The sequence below is a fragment of the Zalophus californianus genome, chromosome 4, assembly GCF_009762305.2.
Source record: "Zalophus californianus isolate mZalCal1 chromosome 4, mZalCal1.pri.v2, whole genome shotgun sequence".
Classification (NCBI taxonomy): domain Eukaryota; kingdom Metazoa; phylum Chordata; class Mammalia; order Carnivora; family Otariidae; genus Zalophus; species Zalophus californianus.
Window position 1 is genome coordinate 25,624,865 of NC_045598.1, and position 21,774 is coordinate 25,646,638.

General features: G+C 53.0%; 1 protein-coding gene and 1 long non-coding RNA gene across 2 annotated transcripts in view; one reads left to right on the forward strand and one right to left on the reverse strand.

Annotated features, from left to right (window-relative positions):
- The window catches only part of CSMD2 (CUB and Sushi multiple domains 2), a 594,848-nt gene that overhangs the window by 247,855 nt on the left and 325,219 nt on the right, over positions 1–21,774 (reverse strand). Inside the window, exons 11-12 of the mRNA XM_027615123.2 lie at positions 13,977–14,080; positions 10,739–10,851 (exon numbers count right to left, since the gene is read on the reverse strand). Of these exons, the coding sequence (XP_027470924.1) occupies positions 10,739–10,851; positions 13,977–14,080 (217 nt within the window). The remainder of the gene's footprint in view (positions 1–10,738; positions 10,852–13,976; positions 14,081–21,774) is intronic.
- LOC113934332 lies at positions 630–20,569 on the forward strand. The gene is made up of 5 exons (XR_003523633.2): positions 630–861; positions 16,067–16,342; positions 18,557–18,702; positions 20,030–20,113; positions 20,207–20,569. It is a non-coding gene; the product is annotated as an uncharacterized LOC113934332 (long non-coding RNA).

Sequence of the window (21,774 nt, forward strand, 5' to 3'; positions counted from 1 at the left end):
CTGCATGGCAGGAGGGAGGAGGGATGAGGTGCTCACTGAGCTTTCAGGTGCGATGCAGGAGGATGAAGGAGGTACTGCGATGGCATGGGCTCTACTTTCTAAATGGAGGAAGGGTCCACTGGTCTCATGGTCTTTGCTGAAGGATGGGGTCTGGTCGTGGGGAAAGGGATATGACATTTTTTAAAAGATTTATTTATTTATTTATTTGACAGAGAAAGCGAGCCCAAGCAGGGGGAGTGGCAGCAGGCAGAGGGAGAGGGAGAAGCAGGCTCCCTGCTGAGCAAGGAGCCCGACGCGGGGCTCGATCCCAGGACCCTGAGATCACGACCTGAGCTGAAGGCAGCTGCTTAACGACTGAGCCACCCAGGCGCCCCGAAAGGGGTATGATATTGACAAGACTGTCTGAGGCACTCCCCCTGGAGAAGAAGAAATCACGGCCAGACGGATTGCCACCTGAGGCCCACGGAAGGTGGAAGTGACACATGTACAGGGCTCCCCCCCAGCAGGGCCGTGGGACTTGTCCCTGAAGCCCTTAGTAGCTGGGTGCCTGCGGAAGTGGAGAGAGAGGCTCCAGGACTGACTTGAGGGGTGGGGCTGAGTTTGGAGAAACGGAAGGCCATGGGGGCAGGGAGCCAAGGATATTGCTAAAAGAAGGGCAGAGGTGCTACCCTCGGGGCCGAGCTAAAGGGGGCAAGAGCGGGAGGGGACAGGCGACGGCCAGGCCAGGGAAGATGATGCCTGGGAGCAGAGCGGGGAGGAAGAGCTGAGCGGACAAAGGGCCGGCGCAGGCTGGGCGAGGCTCGGATGTCAGAGGTGCTGGAGGACGAGGTCCGGCTACAGCCAGGGTGCAGCACGCTAAGAGTAAGTGAGGTCAACTGGCCGCAAGGCAAGGTGATGGCAAGACCTGGAGTGGAGGGAAAGAGGCTGGTGACACTGATGGGAGGAGAGAAAGAACCAGACGTGGCGACAGCGTGAGGTCGAGCGAGAAAGGGTGCATGTGGCTGGAACGGCACTGGACAGTGGACCTCGAACCAATCTCTCCAAAGTGAAGTTCATGGGGCTGTCCCTGGAGAGGTCTCCTGGGTAATGGTGTCCTCAAGAGGGCGTCAAGTTTAAGGGACGACTTAGCAAAGAGGTCCAAGGCACCGCAGAGGGGGACACACGGAGCCAGGACCAGGACCTGCTGGAGGGGAGGAGAGCAGAGCAGGGTGGTTTGAGAGTTCGCAGCTCCCTCCAGGGAGGCGGAGGGGACCAGCCTCCGCCAGGCTTGTGTGCCTCAAACACCCCTCTCTGGGTCTGGGCCTTCCCTCCTAGCCCAGCGCCTTCCTGGAGAGGGCTCCTGGTGCTCCCCTGCCTGCCTGAAAGGCACTTGCCCTTGGCCCTCGGGGTCAGCTGCTGACCAAGTTTGATGTCAGGGCCCAGAAAAACAAATTGATAAGCCAAATTTCGACTTGTAGAAAATCTCGCATGTAATTCCATTTTGTCAGTGTTTCTCTCGCTCTCTCCCTCCCCCTCTCCCTTTGTCTACAAAAAGCCAACCAGCAGACCGAAGAGGAGTGCTTGAGAGACGCCTGGAACTCCGCTGTGATGGGCTTGCCAACTCGGTGGATTTGCTCTCCCTTTGCTCGGCAGCCTTATCCCTGTCATCTGTGGTCAAACTCATTGTCTTCTCCGGGTTTTTCAATTGCGAATACCAGATTGCAATCCTCTTCTATGACAACGTCTGTCTGGGGGGAAGTGCATCACATGTCTCTCTAAATTCACCATCTGAGGCCCTCCAAGGAGAGTGGTGCCACTTGGCGGAGGAAGGGGAGTCCACGCGTGGACTGTGACTTGCTGCTTTTCCAAATGGGCAGGACTCCATGTGTCCCTCTACCTACTCAATGTCCCCTCAGCCTGGGGTCCCGCTTCCTCCCCCACCCATGCCCCATGGCTGACTCCTCACACTACGGGTCAGCTCAAGAGGCCACCTCCTCAGAGACGCTGTCCCTGACCATGCCCCTCATGTGGTTCCTGCTCTCTTGCCTCACTTGGCACCCCAACTTTTCCTTCATGGCGCTGACTACCCTTTGTAAGGATTTATTCATTTTATTAGTTACTGTTCTAGACCCTGGGGGCACACCAGTGGGAAAGAGGACAAGAATGTGTGCCCTCGGGATGCTTATGATCTGTGGGGTGTGAGGGACAAAACGATTCCCCAACTCAGCCCCCCGGCTCCTCACTGGCTGCAAGCTTGGCCCCCCATTTCCCCACCCACTAGGAGGTCAGCTCTACGAAGGCAGGCGTTGGAGATGCCTTATGGACTACTGCGTACCCAGCGCTTAGCACAGAGCTTGGAACACAGAGAACATTCTGTTCAGTGTGTGACTCAAGCTAGCATTTACTGCATGGAAACTGTGCCAAATGCCACGCTCAGCACTACAGATACAGAGCGGCCTGACCCACGGCTCCTGCCCTTGGAGAGTCCCAGTCAAGTGGGCACAGAAATAAGTACAAGGGAAATGATGAGGGCAAGGGGGCAGGTGTGCTCCTGACCGGACGGCCTCTGGGACAGCAGCTCCGGCCTCAGGCTGGGAGGGTCGGAGAGTCCCAGTCACCTGGGAGTCAGCCTGTATCCTGCCTTCCCCTCCCCACCTGCAGCCTCACCAACCGCCTCAGGCTGGCTTCCCCCACTAAACATCCCAGGACCCTCTGCTCTCCGGCCCCTCTCTCACTGGCTAGTCCACCCCCTACCGTTATCGGGATGGTGGCATCTGGCAAGAGGGGGTCCCCTGCCTCTTGCCTCTATTCTGAACTCTGCAAAGCAGGGTGAGATCGCTCAGAAAGGAAAATCCGATCATTACTGTGCCCTGCTCATTGATTCTTTCGTGGCTGCCTAAAATCCACAGATTAAGTCCCTAACTGCTCGGCATGGCAGGACTTTGCCTACCCCTCCCGCTCCAGATTTATCTTTGGCCATCACCGACCTTGAAATTTAGACACCCCCCTCCCCACTGGGCTGCCTGTGGGGAGGCAAACCAGAGCAATTGTGATGAGCGAGGATCTAAATCCTGCCTCCAACACAAGTAGGAGACCTTGGGCACATTTCTGATTCTCCCTGAGCTCTAGTTTTGTCATCTGTAAAATGGAAATGGTAATCATGCCCACCGTACAGGGCTGTTGTGAAGACTTAATGAGCTTATATATATAAGATGATTGTCAGAATATCCAGCACGTGGCATGTAACCAGTGGGCAGTAGGTGTTTCCCATCGTCATTATCACCCTGCAGTTGGCAGAGCCCAGCTGACGCTCACATGGCTCTAACTTGGCACCTGTGTCCTCTCTCCCTGAATGAGCATCCCCTGCTTGGCTGTCCGACAAAGAATCACCTTTGAGTGTCAGCTCAAATGCTCCCCAATCAGGGATCCTCCCTCGCATCGCTGGGCAGACTTAGGGGATCTTTCTCTCTCACTCCCAGCCCTCCCGACAATTTTCAGCTACGGCTCCATTGTGGCATGGGTTTCTCCCTATTAAATGGCAAGTTTCTTGAGGATCAAGACTGTTTTTGACATGTCTATACTCCCGGCTTCTAGTAGGGTGTAAGGCACAGAGGGGGGGCATTCAATACACATTTTGCAGGATGGTGAGGGGCGGGTAGAGGGAAGGATGGGAGGAAAGAAGCGGGAAGGAGGAAGGAAGGAAGGAAGAGAGTGTAGTATGTGGAGAAGAGTTAGAAATTCATGGTGGCAGAAAGTGACAGGGAAGACAGAGGAGGCCACAGAGAGGGTCTCAGGGACACCGTGAGGAGCCTGGGTCAAGGACTGATGAGTCACCTATGTGTGGTCTTGGAGGTTATCAGCTCCTCAAAGCCAAGGGTCTCATCTCCTCTGCCCTTTGTATCTCCAGAACCAGAGACAGTGTCTTATGCCTACTGAGCAGCCCAGACCCATTGTTCAATGAGCACAAGCTCCTGTCGAGTGACCGAGACATCTTTGGTGCTTAAGATAACCCCTGGGCATGCCTGGATCTCATGGATTTCCTCAGAACCACATCCCACTCCACTTTTCTGCTTCTGATGGGCAGGGCACCAGGAGGCAAGGGACACTGCTTCTGCCAGTGCATCTCGGGGTTCGCGCATCTCCTTGCAAAGGTTGTCACACATGGGATGGAGGCACGGGTGGATGAAGTGGGTGACATGTTTCCCGCCCCATCTCCTTCCCCCACAACACTATCGTGGGGATGTCACAGCTGAAGGAGGTCAGGAACCAGGGGTGCATGTGGACACGTAAAGCATCGGGGTTACCTCCAAGCTGTTTGCATTAGCCCCACACTGGAGCTTGCTATCTGCAAAAGCCCATGTATTTCGAGAGTATTTCTCACGGACAAATTACTTCCTGCCAATTTTCTCTTCAGTATCATAATGCCAGTTTATTGCAGACTGCTGCTGTGCTTGCAGCCTGCCAAATTTTAATGGTACAGCATCCTCGGCCGCTTGCCTCCCCCGCCCCCGAGGGCCAGGACAGACTTGGGTACAGCCGTGGATCCCACTGGGCTTGCCTGAGAGTAGGCAACTGCTGCCCGCATCTAACGAGACCCCAGCTCCCAGTGCCTGAGAGAGCTTTAGGGGTTTCATGGAAACTCAGTGAGTGTCTTAGGAACATGCCTGGTGTTACTCCTGGCCAAAGTTGGGAAGTTTGGGCCTCTCTGCTCATGGAGATCAAGTAAGAAGCAGAGGTGTCCTGAAAATAGTGGACCTGAGGTTGAAAATGGCCTCGTGCTTGAGGCAAGGCAGGGTCCGAAAAGGAGTGGAGCCAGCGATGCGGGTCTGTTGCCCTTGGTCTTCGTTCCAGCCTGGCTTAAGGCCATCACTTCTAGGAAGCTCACCTATGCCGCCCAGCAGAATTAAGTTCTAGGGAAGGGGACGGAGGTGCCAACAGCAGCGGGCTAGTCTTGCCTGTATGCTCCCTATTTGCTCTCAGGGATATCTGACCAACTTCTTTTCATCCTTTACGCAAGTCTCAGTTTCAGACACCCGCCCCTCCAGGGAGCTTTCCCTGATGCCCTCAAACAAGGTTAGCTGCCCCTCCCCGATACTTCCCCATCTTCTTACACGTTCTCGACTCTACTGAACATAGCCTACGGCTTAGGTGAAGGCACAGATTGTCTCCTTGTCCTCATGGCCCCCATGTCCTGAACAGCATCTGTAACACACAGTAGGGCCTTCGACGACACTGAATACAAGGTGACCTCATTTCTAACGCGAGTCCCTGCTGTTGGGCGTCCTTTCTGCATAGTTCCTAACGCCCTGCTCCTTCATGTCTCCAGGGTCAAGGTCTCCGCTCCTTCCTCCCTGTGCCAGCCAAATCCCCAGATTTAGCATTAGGCTGCCAGATTCCAGGCTCTGAGTCAGGAAGCGAGGAGACTCCCAGATTGATGCTAAAACTTGTTAGCAAGTTGTATGTAATTTTATAATGTTTCTGGTAAGTGCTAATTGCCTGTTCCTTAAATATTTCTTGTTCTACTGGGAAGCAAAGCAATTGCAACTATGAATGCATTTCCTACAGCTGGCTGCCCCCATGGAGGGGGACTGAATTTCTAGGCTCCAAAGAGTACTCAGATTTTGATGGCGCCTGAGTCCCCTCCCCCACCCCGATCTGTGATTGTGACAAGCAGAACTGGAAGAATTTCTGGAAAATAAATCCCCCAATTTTCTCACCCAGGGGCTCACACTTTTAATGAGGGGGTAGGGGTGATACTGTGGTGCCATCTGCCTGCCCCAAGGAAGCTTCTCTTTACCTAAGCTGGGGCGGAAGGTGTATTGATGATGATGGGGCCAGGAGTGCCCGGGAGCGGTCTCTACCCACAAACGCCTCATGTCACCTGTAGAACATCTATGCCACAGCTACCCTTCCATCGCTGAGCCAAGGTGTCTATCCTGCATGGGATCCCCCAGAAGCTGGATAAAAGGAGGACTAGAGTGGGGGTGGACTTCGTTCTAAAGATTTGGGCCACGGGTGCAGGTTGGGAGAGGAGCTGTAGGCCTAGAGAAGCAGGGGAGGGAGCCGGCTTTTAACTGAGTGTTTCCTAAATGCCGGCCCTGTGTTGGGAGGTTCACAACACCGAGCCCTCGGAAGACCCCTGAGAGATCAGTGTTTATCAGCCCCTCTTCACAGGTGAGAATACCCAGGCTCAAAGATGTGGAGGGACTGGCTAAGACCACACACAGAGCCAATGGCAGAACTCAATTACAAATTGGGTCTGTCTGACCCCAAAGCCATGGGACAATGGAGAATGCCTGGCTCTTGCCTTAGAGTGCTGGGAAGGTGAGAGGGTACGGAGGAAAGGTGCTTGATTGTGCTTGTGCAGAAAGTCATCACAACTTAATCTGAGAGCTTTTCTGAGCACACGCCATGTGCCAAGCACTGGGCTCGGTCCTGCAGGCCTGAAGAGATGAACACGCTGTATTTCTGCCTAGAATGGGTTCTCAGGAGCCGGAACATGGCTTGGAATTACCATAAATGGAGATGGTGAGCTCAGTTTGGATGGTATTAATGGACTGAATGTTGGTGCCTCCCCAAATTCATATTGTGAAGTCCTAACCTCAAAGGTGCTGGATTTGGAGATGGGGACTCTAAGGAAGTAATAAACACTAAATGAGGCCATAGGGGTGTGGCCCATATCCGATAGGATTAGTGTCCTTATAAGAAGCGACACCAGAGAGCTTGTGCTCCTTCCCTCTCTCCCTGTGCAAGCACCAAGGAAAGGCCAGGTGAGGACACAGTGACAAGGCCGCCCACACTGGAGACTGAATCAGCCAGAACCTTGATCTCGGATTTCTAGCCTTCAGAACCGTGACAAAATAAACTTCTGTTTCAGCTCCTAGTCTATGGTATTTGGTTATGTCTGCCTGTGCAGACTAGCACACATGCCTTGGGTTTGAGGTGTCTGAAGGAGAAGTGTATAAAATGTGTCACAGGGAGACCAATATGCAAATGGGGAACAGATTTGGAAGTCACCAGTGTTTAGATTGAGCTGGAAGCCATGGGCGTAGATGCGATCCTGAAAAAGAAGACGGAAAGCTGAGGAGAGACCCTGGGGAAGTGCCTGCTCTGTGGGGGCCATGAGGGGCCGTGCAGGAGCCCCGAGGGAGCAGCCAGAGCGGGGGTAGATGATCAGGAAGCTGCAGGTGACAGAAGCCCAGAGAGCAGCATGGGAAGTCACGCTGGGATGCCAGGGGACTTAACTGACCCAGCTTTATTCACAGCAGAGGGGGCTCCTCATTGTGAAGGCAAGAGATGGATGGCTTTTACCCTCAAACAAAAGGTCCAAGGTGGAAGGGCAGGCCCATTCCTACATTTAAACTTCCACAGGTTCTTCTTCCCTGGAGACGAAGTGCAAACTCTTTCTGAGGCCAAGTCTCTCAGTGACTTGGATCTGCCTCCTACCACTTTTACCTCCCCTCCCTACGCTGCGGCCAGAGCGAACCATTTCATTTCCCAGCCGGTCTGGGGAGTGGGGGCCCTGGATGCAGAGTGCAGGTGGGAGGTGGGGACCCAGCGCCAGGCCACCCGCAGGACAGGCAAGGAGCTCTGTTCCCTGGCAGAAGGGGACACGCCCGGAGTGCGGAACAGTGCTGATCACCAAGGGCTTGGGTGCAGAGGAACCTCAGTGGCCCCCAGGGAAGACGGCTCTCTGAGCCAGGACTGTGCAAGGAGCTCTCTGGAACCCCATTTCACTTTCTTCACAAGGCGTTATAGTCACCACTATCCGTTCCGTTTTATGAGTGGGAGATTGAGGCTCTGACAGACCACAGAACTTGGCCAATCCCACAGCTGGGACGATGCTGGAATTCACCAGGTCTGGTCCAATTCCAGAGTCTGTTCCATCTTCACAGAAACAGCTGCCTCTGTGAGCAGGACCCACTTGGACCGTTGGATTAACGATGTACAGACATGCCCAGACTCTGTTCCTCATCTGTCAGGAGTCCGAGGAGGACGTCCCTAGTCTGTGACCAGCAGTCCCACTGTGGATGTTTCTCGACTGCTTTAGTTTTCTGTTCTAGTCCGTGTGGCTCCCTGCTGTAATCCCAGCCCCCAGCATCATCCTGGTCATCACTACTGGCTGGGCGAGGTAGACACATGGGCTGATGAACAAAACCCCAACTGCTAGTAACGAGGAGCCCGGGCTCATGCCATATGGCTCATGGGACTGGGGCAAAATGTTGGCTTCTAAGAGATTTTATAAGGAATTGAAATTCTGTCATTTTGGAGATCCCTGGTGGGGGGCGGGGAACATCATGGGCTTTGAAGCCAGCGAGACATGGAGTTGAATCTCGGCTCTTCCAGGTCCCAGACTTCATGTGACCCCAGGCAGACACTCCACCCTTCTGAGTTTCAGATTCCTCAGGTACAAAAGAGCAGCCATTGGCTAGCTGTCACACTGAATGAGATGAGGCAGAGTTTCTCAGACTGGTGTGTAGCTACAAATCCCCTCTTAAAAGAAGGCTTACAAGGAACAGAAGAGAAGAAGGGAGAAGGCAGGATCAGAGCCTGCCCTGCTAGGCAACCCCTACCCGACCTTGGTGGTCCCTGAGGGTACCCCAAATGTTTGCGTGACACTGTTTGAAAACCTTGAGAAAATTAGCATAAAGCTTCAGGCACATAATGGGCGTTCAACGTTCTGTCCCTTTCTTTTCCGGTGAAATCATGCCAAACAAATCTAATTCCTCTTTCCTGCATGACAGCCCTTCAGATATTTAGACACAGCTCTCAGCTCTCCCCTGAGTCCACTCTTCTCCCGAATGCACTTTCAGGGGGCTCTTAACCTTTCTCACAGGGTTTGACTTCAGCCCTCTCCCTACCCCACAATTAAGCCCAATTCTCGATGCCCAAGAATCAAACATCACTAACTCCCTGGGGTAAATTCTAGCTGCTAAGTTTTTGAACCCTCACAGAGGACTTGTTATTTATTCCCACTTCCTCTTATCCTGGTGACTTAGCCAGTAGCTCTACCCCGTCAAGGTCTTTCTGCCCATTTGTTTGCTGACTGCTGACTGCCATCCCTTTCCGGCTCATGCTATTTATGGCTCATCTATACCATTGATAAAATATGGACAGATTAAGGGCAGGTGGGTGGCACACAGGATCATTCCTCCCCACTTCTGGAAACATTCACTGCTGAACATCCAGAGAACTTCAGACATGGGGGAAACTTTTGAAACTCTGAGTCCAAATCCACTCCCATTTTTCCAAGTAGTGAGTGTCAGAGCTTGGCCCTGAACTGGGGTCTCCTGATTTCTCTCTGCCGGCCCCCAGCTGCGTGTATGTAACTCTATGTACCCGAAGAGCCATTTGCTTAACTACCTGTGTCCTCACTCATTAGTCACCCATAATTGCAGTGCAATTCTTATTTTCACATCCTTGGCCACAGTTACCCTTCACAGAAGCCCTGGGACCTAGAGTGTATTATTGCCTCCATGTCCCAGATGAAGAAACAGAGCCCCAGGGAGGCTCCCTGACCTGGCACGGGGCTAGAGAGGGACAGAACCGGGGATGTGAACTCAGCACTTGTCATCCCATCGGTCCTCTCTGGCTGCTATTCTGTCTCCCCTCGACACGTGCTTCTTGTTCTTAGAACAGGACCTTCGCTGTCCTAGCCTCCGGAACCCAGGGAGAAGAGGTGTCTGTTGTTTTAAGCCCCTCAGTGTGTGGTCCTTTGTCAAAGTAGCTGGAGGAAACCGACAGGCCTCCTGTGTCCCCAGCTTGGAGACAGAGTACAGGTCCTGGTACAGGAAGAACTCCTGGTCCCTGGGGGTGGGGGTCACACTGAGCAGAATAAGAGCCTTTTGGAGTTGCTCCCCCCCAACTCATCTCATGTAGAGTTATCAGGTCTCTGAACGGGGGTGGAGAAAGACCTTCTCTCTCTCATCCCTTGGCCCCTGTCTCTCTCAGTCATTTTCAAGACCCAAGGCTCACTTTCTCGATAGAGCCTTTCTAGATGCCACACACGGGATGACCACCCCCTTCTCTGTGCTCCCACTGGCTGTTGGCCGCAGATATCTTGCTTTAATAATAGCTCGTGTGTTTCCTCCTCTGTCTCACCCCTAGAGTGCAGACCCCTTGCAAGGGCTCAGATCTGATGCATCTGTTCCCTGAGTGCTGGGCTAAGCTCTGCCACCTACCAAATCTGCCAACCAAATGCTCGGGGGATGGCTTCTGCTCCCCTTTCTGTGGGGATTGGCATTAGCAGTCATCACCAATGGGAAATCTGGAAGCACACAGAAGGCTGATGATGGTGGTGGTATCTCCTGGACCCAGAGTTCACTGTTCCCTTAATGCTGGTTCCCAGGGAGATTCAAGTCACCCTCAGGCCACCAGTGGTGTATGTCTGTCTCTAGCCCCATGCACAGTCACTCAGCACTATATGACATCCAAGTATGGCAGCTTGGGAAGCTCCAAAAGTCTATGGGGTCTTTTAAAGGTCTACACAAGCCAGGTATGAATTGCAGATGAAACTAATGTACGCCCTTGGTGCTGTGTGACCTGCGCCTCAAGTGATTTATCCCAGATAATCCTCAAAACAATCCAGGAGACCCACTGGCCAAAGAAAGCTGAGGCTCAATAAGGTCGAATAATATGCCTAAGGAGAGGAAGCTAGTGCAGGACACAATCAGGATTCGAACCCAGGGCTTGCTGACTCCACATCCGGACCCCAAGTCTGACTGCAGAGTGAGTGGATAAGCCCCCCAACAGCAGTTACCTTCGTAAGAAGCCTTGAATCCCAGGGAGCTGCCGCTGCCATCGGTTTGGAACAAGAGCCACATTTGGTGGTTGGTGCTCACAATGAGATCTGGGACCGACGTACCTGTCAGGCTGTCAGGAGAGTGAGATTTAGAGATGTGCCCCCGACTCTGGCACCCCACGGAATGACTAGGAGCCCTGCCCAGTCAGGCAAATTCAGGGTCCACGGTGTTTAACACTGGAGCCCAGAGGCATGTGATCCAGAGGCTGGGAGGCTCACCACCTCTCCCCTCCGGCCATGGGCAGGGCCTGTGTTTACCCATGACCCCTTAGCCCAGACCCCTGGGCTTGCGAGGGAGACCTGTGTCCTTGCTTTCTCAGGGGCCGGGGTTAGGTGTAGCCACATCTACTGCAGGGGTGCCTACACTCCTGCCACCTTTGATTTCTCACGTGAACTACTGCAAAAAAGACACAGACAGAAACCCATTTCCCTAATTGATCCCAGCCATTCCTTTTAATGAGACATCTCTTTCTGTTCCATATGGAAATATCTACTTCCATATATGAAACAAGGCTTAAAGTACACCAGTCACTCCGGGGCCACATTCTTTCTGAAGAACAGAGTTTAAGCATGGGGAGGATTCAACTCACATTAACCAAATACCTATCCAAGCCAGACAATTTTCCTTCCGTTCTCTTATTTAATGACCCCAGTAGCCCAGTGAGGTGGGGGTTGTGTTATCCCCACCGTATGGATGAGAAGATAAGGGTGCAAAATGGGCAGTGGCTTTCCCAAGGTCAGCCTGATGGAGAGTGGCAGAGCCAGAGTCCACAGCAGAGGCTGGGCTTTCCAGAAGGAGCCTGGCTTCCTCTTGCTGCTGAGACCAAACAGATCACCAGCACAGACCAGGGGGCGGTGGTGGAAGGTGTGATTGGATTCATGGGTCTTAATGCCTGCTCCATTCTGGGGTCTCAAAGCTTGTGGGGGGCACTGGGCTGGCTCTATGAGACGATCGGCACCGTGTGAGTGCTGTGGGGGTGGAGCTGGGATAGACGCCTGGGGCACACTGGCCTGGCCCGTGTGACACTGCAGGGCTAGGGTGCTGGCATTCTGTCGTGAGGAAGGATCGAGGCCAAGCCAGGGCTGGTGCCTAACTCTAGGGCGGCAGAGTCCATCTGACCCAGTTCTGACAGCAAAGGAGTCCAGCAAGTTTGCCATGCGTTTCCCTGAAGTTTGAGACGGATGCTGACCTACAGAGATCCGAGGGTGCTGGGGGAGCCCCTGGGCTGTTACAGAACTCGTTGAGAGCTCACTCAAAACTTACAGAGACCTGAGTGTAAGCCCTGGAGCTGCCATGCATTTGCTGTGGGGCCCAGGGCAAGAGGCTGAGCCACTCGGGGATTTTTCATTTCATGTTAAATGAGAGGATTGGGTTGTAGGAATCTTTCTGGCTCTGCTGTTCTAAGGTTCTCTCTGTTGACAGAGCTCACTAGGATTTTGTCCTGGGAGGAGACAGAACCAGGACCCTGGCCTTCTGAGCACCATACAGGGCAGGTGAGTGATGGGGATGAGCCAGAGGGGAAAGTGAGTATGATGGCTAATTTTATGTGCCAGTTTGACTGGGCCATGGGGTATCCAGATATCTGGCCAAACATTATTCTGACTGTTTCTGTGAAGATGCCTTTGGAGGACTTTAACACTTAAATTGGTAGACTGAATAAAGCAGATTGCCCTTCCCCATATGGATGGGCCTCATCTAATCTGTTGAAGGCCTGCATGGAACAAAAAGGCTAGCCCTCTCCCAAGTAAGAGAGAATTCTTCCTGCCTGCCTGACTTCCATCTGGGACGTTGTTTTTTTTTTTTTTTTTTTTTTTTTTTCCCTTTTTCCTGCCTTGGACTTGAACGGAAAACATCAGCTCTTCCCGGGTCTAGAGCCCCCTGGCCTTTGGGCTAAAAGGCCATCATCAGCTCTCCTGGGCCCCAGCTTGCCAGCCCACCCTGCAGATCGTGGGGCTTGTCAGTCTCCATTATCATGTGAACCGATTCCTTATACTAAATCCCTGGCTCTCTGTGTCTATCTTATTGTTCTGTTTCTCTGGAGAATCCTGATTAATACAGTGGAATAGGTGGGGGGAGGATGCCCTTCAGGCTCACAACCCATTCCTTTCTCCTAGGAGATTCCAAGTCCCAGCCATGTCACCTGATTCTGAGGGTAACGTCGTGAGTCCTTTAACTGCCCTGAAAGGATCTTCTCTGGCAGGTGCGGGGAAGGTGTGGGAAGTGCCCAGAGCAGAACAGCTCCTGCACAAGGCAGCTAGGACTGAAGAGCCATTTCTCCTTCAGCATGAAAACCAGAGGGCCTTGGCCAGGGGCTAGCCTGTTGCGGAAGGGGTATGGCACGGATGCTTTCCTGCACTGAAGTTAAAAGGCAAGAACTCAAGAGCTGGTTCTGCCACCAGCCAGCTTTGCAACCTTCGGGCCTCAGTTTCCCCACCTGTTAAACGGGGATAATGACACAACTAAATGAGATATCTGATGTGAAAGTTCCCTTCCCAGTGCCTGGGCACACAATGGATGTGCAGTGTATAGGAAAACTTCCCCACCCCACCCATCTGGGTAAGGGAGATGAGAGAGATCAGGCCATCTGTGCCAGGCCACACGCACTGAATAAGCGTGTTCTCCTGTGTTTATGTCAGGCTAATGGTGGCGGGCAAAGGAAGATCCAACAGAATGGAATCCCAGGACAGTGCGGCATTATCCTCTCCCTTGACTAGACCATGTGAGCCTTTTTTGGCTCACGAATTGTGGCCACTGTGTGTACGGGGTCCTGAATCCCTGACACCATTCATTTCCCAGATAGTTGTGAGCTTGCAGGGAGGTCAGCAACCACACTTCCACCGTCTCTGTCTGAAGTCAGACTGCCATGGATGGACATGGCCTTGAGGAGAAACCGGTGGGTGGCAGAAGCAGGGGCCGCGCAGAAGCAGCCCACCACATAGAATGCTCCAGGCGCACACCCAGGACCTCAATTCCCCTCCTCCCTGAGAAACTGTTGTTTCTGCCCACTTTTCCTGGGAGTTCCTAGAGAGAATGTGGCCAGTGCTCTGTTTCCTTCAGTCAGAGGAGAGGGGCTGGTCCCCTGGCTTGATGCGGCGTGGCCCTGGGGACCAGACAGGACGCAGCGCACCATCCCACCACCCCCAGGCCAGGACCATGTGCTCCCCGCCCTCCGGACCACAGCCCCGCTTCACTTACACATAGAGAACAGTTTTCTGGTCTCCGTCCTGCCCGCCGTCCCCGACCGTCAGGGTGTCATAGCCCCTCTCCAAGTCAAAGTCCTCAAAGGCCAGCTTGATCACCTGGGGAGGGAGCACTGGGTTAGGGAGCAGGCAGGGGCTTCCGGGAGACACTCATACAGCTCTGGGAAGTCCCCCCATTAGGTCCTGATGCCCAGAGTCCCTGGGACACCACCTCAAGCGGAGTGTTTTCACACCACCTTTTGTAGTGTGAACTATTTCTCTCCAGGCCTTACGGCCTCTGGGGTCCCCTGATGTTTTCCAAAGATGTTCACAGCACATCTGGCCAATTCTGGGGGCTGCCATGGCAACATCAGGCACATCTGGCTGGCTGTGAGAAGATTAGATTCTCTCTTCATGCTTTAATGCACAGAAGTCCCCCTGGACTTGGTGGCAATTTTTCAAGCCACATGTGGAATCTCAGCCATCTTGCCGGCCCCTGGGGACTTGCAGAAGTTTCTCTTAGCCTCTCCTCTGCCTGCTTTTCTCTATCCTCTTTTGTTTATTCGTTGAATAAATGAATGTTTCAGGAAGGAGGTTTCAATAAGATTCTTCTCTCTTAGTTTGTGTTAGTGCTGCCTTACACAGTATTTACTAAGCGCACACCATGTGCCAAACTTAGGAGGTGGGGTTTCAAAAGTGAGCATGGTCCCTGCCCTTGGTGACAGAATGTACACCGAGAACCACCAAGCCCCTGCCGGGTGGCAGGTGTTCCAGTGAGGGCTGTAGGTACACAGGGCAGCCTGGGGCTCATAGAGCCTGCGGTGGGGGCTGGAGGAGGTCTGTCCGTGAGGGTGCTGTCTGAGGGTTCTGAAGGCTGAGGAAGATGGTCAGGCCACAGGGGGATGCTGGGGGATGGAGGGGGCCATCCTAAGGAGTCAGATGCACAGGGCCTGAGTTTCGGCAGAGATGGGACATTCCAGAACAAGTGGTGACTGCCTGTCAATGGAAGGTCTGCAAAGTGAGCACAGCCACTGGTTGTTTCACCCTGGGGGACAATGTGGCTGGGCCTTCAGTGCAAGGAGGGGACTCAGGAAGGTCCAGAACTTGAGAAAGTTGCCTGGAGCTAAGTCCAAAGAGTCTTAAAATCTCCCCTGGCCCAAAGAGCTGGGGATTATTCGGGGGGGGGGGGGCGGGGTGGGTAAGAAAAGTTTCAAACAGTGGGAGACAGGGGCACATCGGTGTTTGAGAAAAACGTCAGTCTGGCAGCTTGTGTAGAAACAGATGTGGTAGGAGCAAGGCCAGAGGTGGTGGTGGGGGGGGTTCTCGTCCAGGTGAGTGATGGAGGAGGGCGGTGGGACTGGAGGAGACAGCTCTTAGCAGTATTTAGGGCTTTGTGACTGCATGGGTGTGGGAACCAAGGGAGGGGGAGGGATTCAGGATGACCTGTGGGCCCCTGGACGGGTGGGAGGTGGTGCCATGCACAAAGATGGGACACAGGGAACACCACTCCTAATGGCTAATCTGGGCCTCTTTTTGTCTGTTTCATTTTTTAAGAAAAGTTTTTATTTAAATTCCAGTTAGTTAACATACAGTGTAATACTAGTTTCAGGGGTAAAATACAGCGATACCACACTTCCGTACTGTACTCAGTGCTCATCACAGCAAGTGCGCTCCTCAGTCCCTTCCCCCGTTCCCCCCTCCCCTATCTCCATCCCCTCTGGGAACCATCAGGTTGTTCTCTAGACTTAAGAGTCTGTTTCTTGGTTTGCCTTTCTCTTTTTTCCCCCCTATGATCATTTGTTTTGTTTCTTAAATTCCATGTATGAGTGAAATCATATGGTATTAGTCTGACTGACTTGGTTTGCTCAGCAGTATACTCTCTAGCTCCATCCATGTCCTTGCAAATGGCAAGATCTCATTCTTTTTAAGGGATGAGTAATATTCCATTGTAGATATCTCCCACATCTTCTTTCTCCATTCATCTGCGGTTCCAATGTGGTGAAGATCTTCCATCTCCCAGTGGGGAGGCTGGAGGTGTTCCTCTGTGTTCCATTCTACGACTCAAGAAGTAGAGAGTTCCATGGATGGTTCTTTCTCATTGTGCAGGTCTCCTCGGTGCAAACCCACATACTGGCGGGGTGCTGGCACAGCCTCACTCCCTGGTGCCTTCAGGGACCTCAGGAACCACCTGCTGCCACACTGATTCATCAGCCCGGCTGCCATGTCCGAGGGCCCCTCCACACAGAGAGGAGCATCTCTGTAGAAGAACACCCGTGAGCACAGAACAGTAAAGTGGAGGCCGGAAGAAATGTTAAAGGATGCTTCCCAGAAGAAATGAAGCCGGGGCTGAATTTGGGAGATGAACCCAAGTTAGCTAAATGGGTAAGGAAGGGAGAGCCGTCAAGAGAGAGAGGGGTAGGCGAACGGGCAAAGGTGTGGGACACGAGACTCATCAGAGACTCCAAACGGATCTGCAGTGGTTGAATGCAGAGGGGAGGGGAGGCTGGTGCTGGGAGGAAGTGGGAGGAGCAGAGTAGGAAAGGCTGTCTGTCCTGCTGTCGGTCATGATTGGGGCTTTGCCCTAAAGACAAGGGGAAGTGATGGAAGGGTTGTGAGCAAAGGTGTGATGCACAATTTTTGTTTTCGGAGCAACAGCACTGAGGGATGGTGGGAAACCAGGAGAGCCATCTCTGGGCTGTGGCAGTCATGTGGGGGGAGGGGGGAGGTGGGCCTGCAGCAGGCAGCGGCTGAGGTGTGCTCAGAAGGAGGGATGGCATGGAATGGTTGGCAGTGAGTGGGGATGCCTTTGCCCCTCTGATTGTCCCACTGCCAGGCCAGCTCACCCCTCATGCTCCCTGATGGCCAATGGCAACATCATGGGACTATCTGCTCGTCTCGGAATCTCCTTCCCCTCTCAGCCTCCCTGGTCCTGTCCTGACGTCACCATTTCCCAGCCAGATGCACACCGAGGGACTCGGGGCATCTGCTCCCTGGGGCCCTCCCCATTGCAAGCCTGTGTGGCTCCCTGAGCTCCTGGGCATCCCCTCATACTGGCCCGTTCACAACTCTGGTTGGCACAGACCCCTCCTTCCCTGCTGGCTCCGCTAGCAATGTCTCCTCCCTGAGGCCCGTCTTTTCCAGGCGCTCCCATACCCTTCCTCACCTCTGGGTCCGCACTTACCTCCTGCACTGGCACTGATCGGTTTACCTGCTCCTCCACTACACTGGGAACTTCCAGGGGCAGGGGTGGGCAGGGGCCAGGTCTCCCTGTCTCTGATGCCCCTGGCTGTCGCTGTACCAGGCAAAGGCCAGAGGCTCAGACAGTGCTGAACCAGACAACATTTTCCAAACCCTTCCCAGTTCTCCAGCACCTACCAAGGGCTAGGCCCTCGGTCCCCCACTGGAGTTACTCTCTAGAACATAAGACTGGCAAACCATTTCTGTAAAGGGCCAGAGAGTAACTGTTTTGCCTTGTGCAGACCATAGGATGTCTGTCTCAACTACCCACCTCTGCTGCTGTAGCATGAACGTAGCCAGAGACAGTATGCATGCGGTTTATAAAATCAAGCAATGAACTAATTTGGGCCCACAGGGGTGAGTTTGCCGACCCCCGGTCGAGGAGATTCTTTGAGACACTTAATCACAGTTTTTGATCATCTTCTCTTATGAGATTTCCTCACTGCAAGCACGGACCCCTTACCATGTGCTCGACACTGTTTGGAGCAGTTAGGACACATCAGTTCAGGGAAACTCACAACAACCGCTACTAGGAATACCTCCATTTTACGAATGGAAAAACCATTCGTAAAATGGAGGCGCAGAGATGTTAGGCAACTTGCCTTAGATCACACAGCTGAGTGGTAGAACTGGACCTCACCAGGCAGCCAGAGGCCAGGCTCTTTGCCACTCACTGCCTCACAGCTGCCCCAGAGAGGTCTCAGTTCCACTGGGTAGCCACCATGACTGACCCTCCCAAATCTTCCCTCAGCTCTTTTGCTGAATCCTAGCAGCTTGGCAAACACTTGCTGCATATAAAATCCGGCAAGGCCACAGTGCCTTCTGCAGGAGGAGGGGCCTGGCCTCTGCAGGGAGTGATGGCCCTGGATGCACACTCTCGCCACCATCACCCCCTTCCAGCCAGCCTCGGGGCAGAGGACACTGGCTCACCAAGCCACCTCCAAAAGAGGGAGTATAGGATTATTATGTCTATAATGGGAAAATACTGCTTTGAAGGCCAGAACCCAGAGTCATAAAATGATTCACATCACTGGTTAGAGCAGCCATTGATGTGAACTGAATTTTAGGGCATCTGACCCTAACGCAGGAACTAATTACAGCAAGTAGACCGTACAACAGACTAACATTGCAGTGTTGGGACAGCCCCCACTGCACAATGTACTGATGCTTTCATTTCTTTTCTCCTCTTCTTTGGCCTTTGTTTAAAGACAGGATTTTATAATGACTCATTAACTAACATGCAGATCAATCAAACTCACAGAGTGTCTTTCTGAGGCAGGAGAGTGGCAGCACGTGAAATAGGTGTGATCAAAGAGGCATATTTGTATATGGCTCACACACCTAATTTACACCCATCAGATAAAGCGATAAACGAACCCATCATCTAGGACGTAATTACTGAGCACCTGCCGTGTGTCCAGCACCGAGCTAGCTGCTTCCCGGAAGTTATCTCACTTTCCTGGCAACTTAGAGCCGAATCCCAACACTGAGAGCACGGGGCAGATGTGAGTGCTGGGGATCACAAGGAAGGGGGAAATGAGAGGGGGGTACACGGAGGAGGCGGATGCGCTGGGCCTCGCATGATGGAGGAGGGTGTGGGCTCTGTCCAGGAGATGCTGGGAGCATTGAACTGGGAGCGAAGAGCAGGGCAGGCAGCCGGGGTAGGGGAGGGGTGGGGGGTAAGAGCAGCCTGGCTGAGTCTGCAGTTGGTTTTTACCTGGCAGGCCAGAGTGCATGGTCTGGACTTGATGGTGAAGATGAGGGGAAGTTACAACTCAGCATGAAGGGAGGGTTGGAGGCAGGGAGACCGGCCAAGAGGCTGGTCCAGGGTCCAGGAGTGGCAGGAGGGCTTCAGGGGAGCCTGAGTCTGTGTTTGCTGCAGAGGGCAGGAGAGGGCAGGGGTCTGGAGACTATAACCTCAGCATACAGCTGCCTTCCCGGAACAGCGGGGGATGGGAGCTAGACCATGGCGGGGGGTACCCACACTGGGTCCAGGAGGACAGTCCTTGCTTCCTGAACACTGCCCAGGACCACCCAAAGGACAGGGATCCCAGGTCTGTCAGCCTGTGCCCGACGCCTTGGGGAGGCTGCAGAGGATCTGACTGCTCACAGGCATTTTTTTTGGAAGCTGGAGTCTCAGAGACCTAACCTGAGACAGTTTTGTCCAATGACTAAATTTCTGTAAGAGCCTCCTTTCTGGGCTCCTTGCCTCTGCTGTCATCCTTCACTCTGTATCCAAACTCTGTGTCCCAGGATCCCTTAAAGCAGGGGTTGGAGAACCATGGCCCTTGGGCCACATCTGGCCTACGGACTGTTTTTGTATGGCCCGTTGAGTTAAGACATACATTTTTAAAGGTTTAAAAAACAAATAAAGCACTACAAAGAAGAATGTGCAACAAAAACTTCACGTGGTCCTCAAGCCTAAAATATTTATTATCTGGCTCTTTACAGAAAAAGTTTGCTGACCGCTGGTGTAGAGCAAGGTTTTTCAAATCGGGTTCCCAGGCACCCCAGGGTTCCATAAACGTACCTGAGCAGCCATCAACCAAGGTAGAGCAGGAGCCAGAGTGAGCAGAACCCTGCTCCAACCAAAGCAGCTCCTTTTGATCTAGTTCATGTTTTGGGATTCTGTGACAGACACGGACAGTGGTTTACTCAATGTCTCTCCCTCAGTTTACCCATGCTTAACAGAACTCTGAGTTTGGAGTGTGGCAATGTACTCAGCTAACCTCAGAGCTAAGAGCTAAGTAACAGGGTTCTGGGCAATGAGACACAAGCTGAGGGGCCCTCAGGGCATTTTCCCACCTTTCTCCTTGCTTTCCTGGAATGCAGATGTGAGGACTGAGCTGGAGCAGCCTTCTTGTGATCATGAGGACAAGAGCCACACACAGAGAATGGCAGAGGGAAAACCAGAAGGTAATGCAGACCCCAAAGGAACTGCTAAACCAGCCCTGGACTCTTCACCTCTAGGCCTTTGGTATATGGGAAATAAACTGTGCTTTGTTTCAGCTTCTGTGGAGGCATCTTCTGCAGTTCATAGCCAATCGCAACCTAATAGCTACAGGTTCTGAAGAAAGACTTTCGTCACCATAGAAAAGTTTGCCGACTCTTGACCATCAGGATAAAGCTTAGCATCTTGGCAAGGACAACCCAGGCTGAAATGGCTTTCCTAGCTAGTTGGAGCTCCCTTCCACATTGCTCTGCAGTAGTCCCACTTTCCCTATTCCTCCTCAGAGCACTTTTCTGAGCTCCTGAGGGCTGACCTTGGCCCACCCAGCCTTGGTTTATGAATTCTGTCAGTTTGACCATTAGCTCCAAAAAAGGAAGGGAAGTTCCTTTTCCTGAACATAGCCTGCACAGTGATTCCTGGCCCGATCTTGCTGAGGGCCCAGGGCAGGGTTGGACAGGTGGCTCCCGGGGTGGGGAGCTGGGGAGGCCAGAGGGAAGGCTGACCTTAACCCCAGGAGTTCAAGCAGAATGGCCCCCAGGATCCTTGAGAAGGCTTTGGAGGAGGCTGGGAAAGAAAGCCCAGGGGCAGTGCTTGCTTCGGCAGCACATATACTAAAGAAAGCCCAGGGGCAGAGACTGAAAACTTTCAGATGTTTTGGAACTTTGGTCACTACTTCAGGTTGAATTTTGGAGGCTTGGAGAGTACCAAACCTGTTCATCCATTCATTGGCTCTTTCACTCACTGATTGATGAGTTCATTTATTCACTTAGTCATTCAACAGTTAAAATGCACTTGCCACGTGCTGGGCTTTGGGAAGGAAACGGCAGGCAAGCTAAACATGGCCACTGCCCTGAAAGACCCCACAGTCTGGAAGAGGCGATGCATGAGTCTGTGGAAAACACCATACAGTGTGATGGGTGCTGGAGTCAGAAGGGGATGGGGCAAGTATGAGGGCCACGGAAAGTCCTGGCTAGCGGAGGCCAGGGCTTGCCTTCAAGAACAGAGGAGGGGGTGTGGGGACATCCAGGCCACAGCCAGGTGTGGGGACAGAGGAACACTAAGAGGTGATGTGAGGTGAGGACAACTGTAAGAGGAACAGAATCAGGTTTAGGACTTGGAGGAGGCCATTAAGGGGTCATGAGGAATGGGCTTGGGGCACTTGGGGGAAAGCCCTCCGGGGGCCAGCATCTCACATGGGGCCCAGCACAGACAGGGCATGAGTCAATGTTTGCTGAATGAGTAAGTGAGTGAGCAAATGGGCCAGCAAATGTGCCCCTGACATTTGCACTAGGAAGCGATCATTTGCCTGGAGAGTGATTTCCCAATTCTTCAGGTGCACAAAGGGAAGAGTGACACTGGTAATCCCTGAGGAGGGAATAATCAAAACCCTGTTATCTTTGGCTTTGAAGTTCATGAAATGAGCTTTCCTTTCTCCCTCCAGTCCATTCTCCCACCCCCGACTCTTCCCCGCCACCCCCCATCTGCCTTGCATTTACTTCTTCTCTTGTAAAGGTGGATTGACTCTCCTGCTCAAACCCAGCAAGGTTCACATACAAATCAGATCATAGGTCTCAAGTTCATACTAAGGAGCTGCAAAAGAAAGGCCGATGTGTGCAGGTAGGATGTG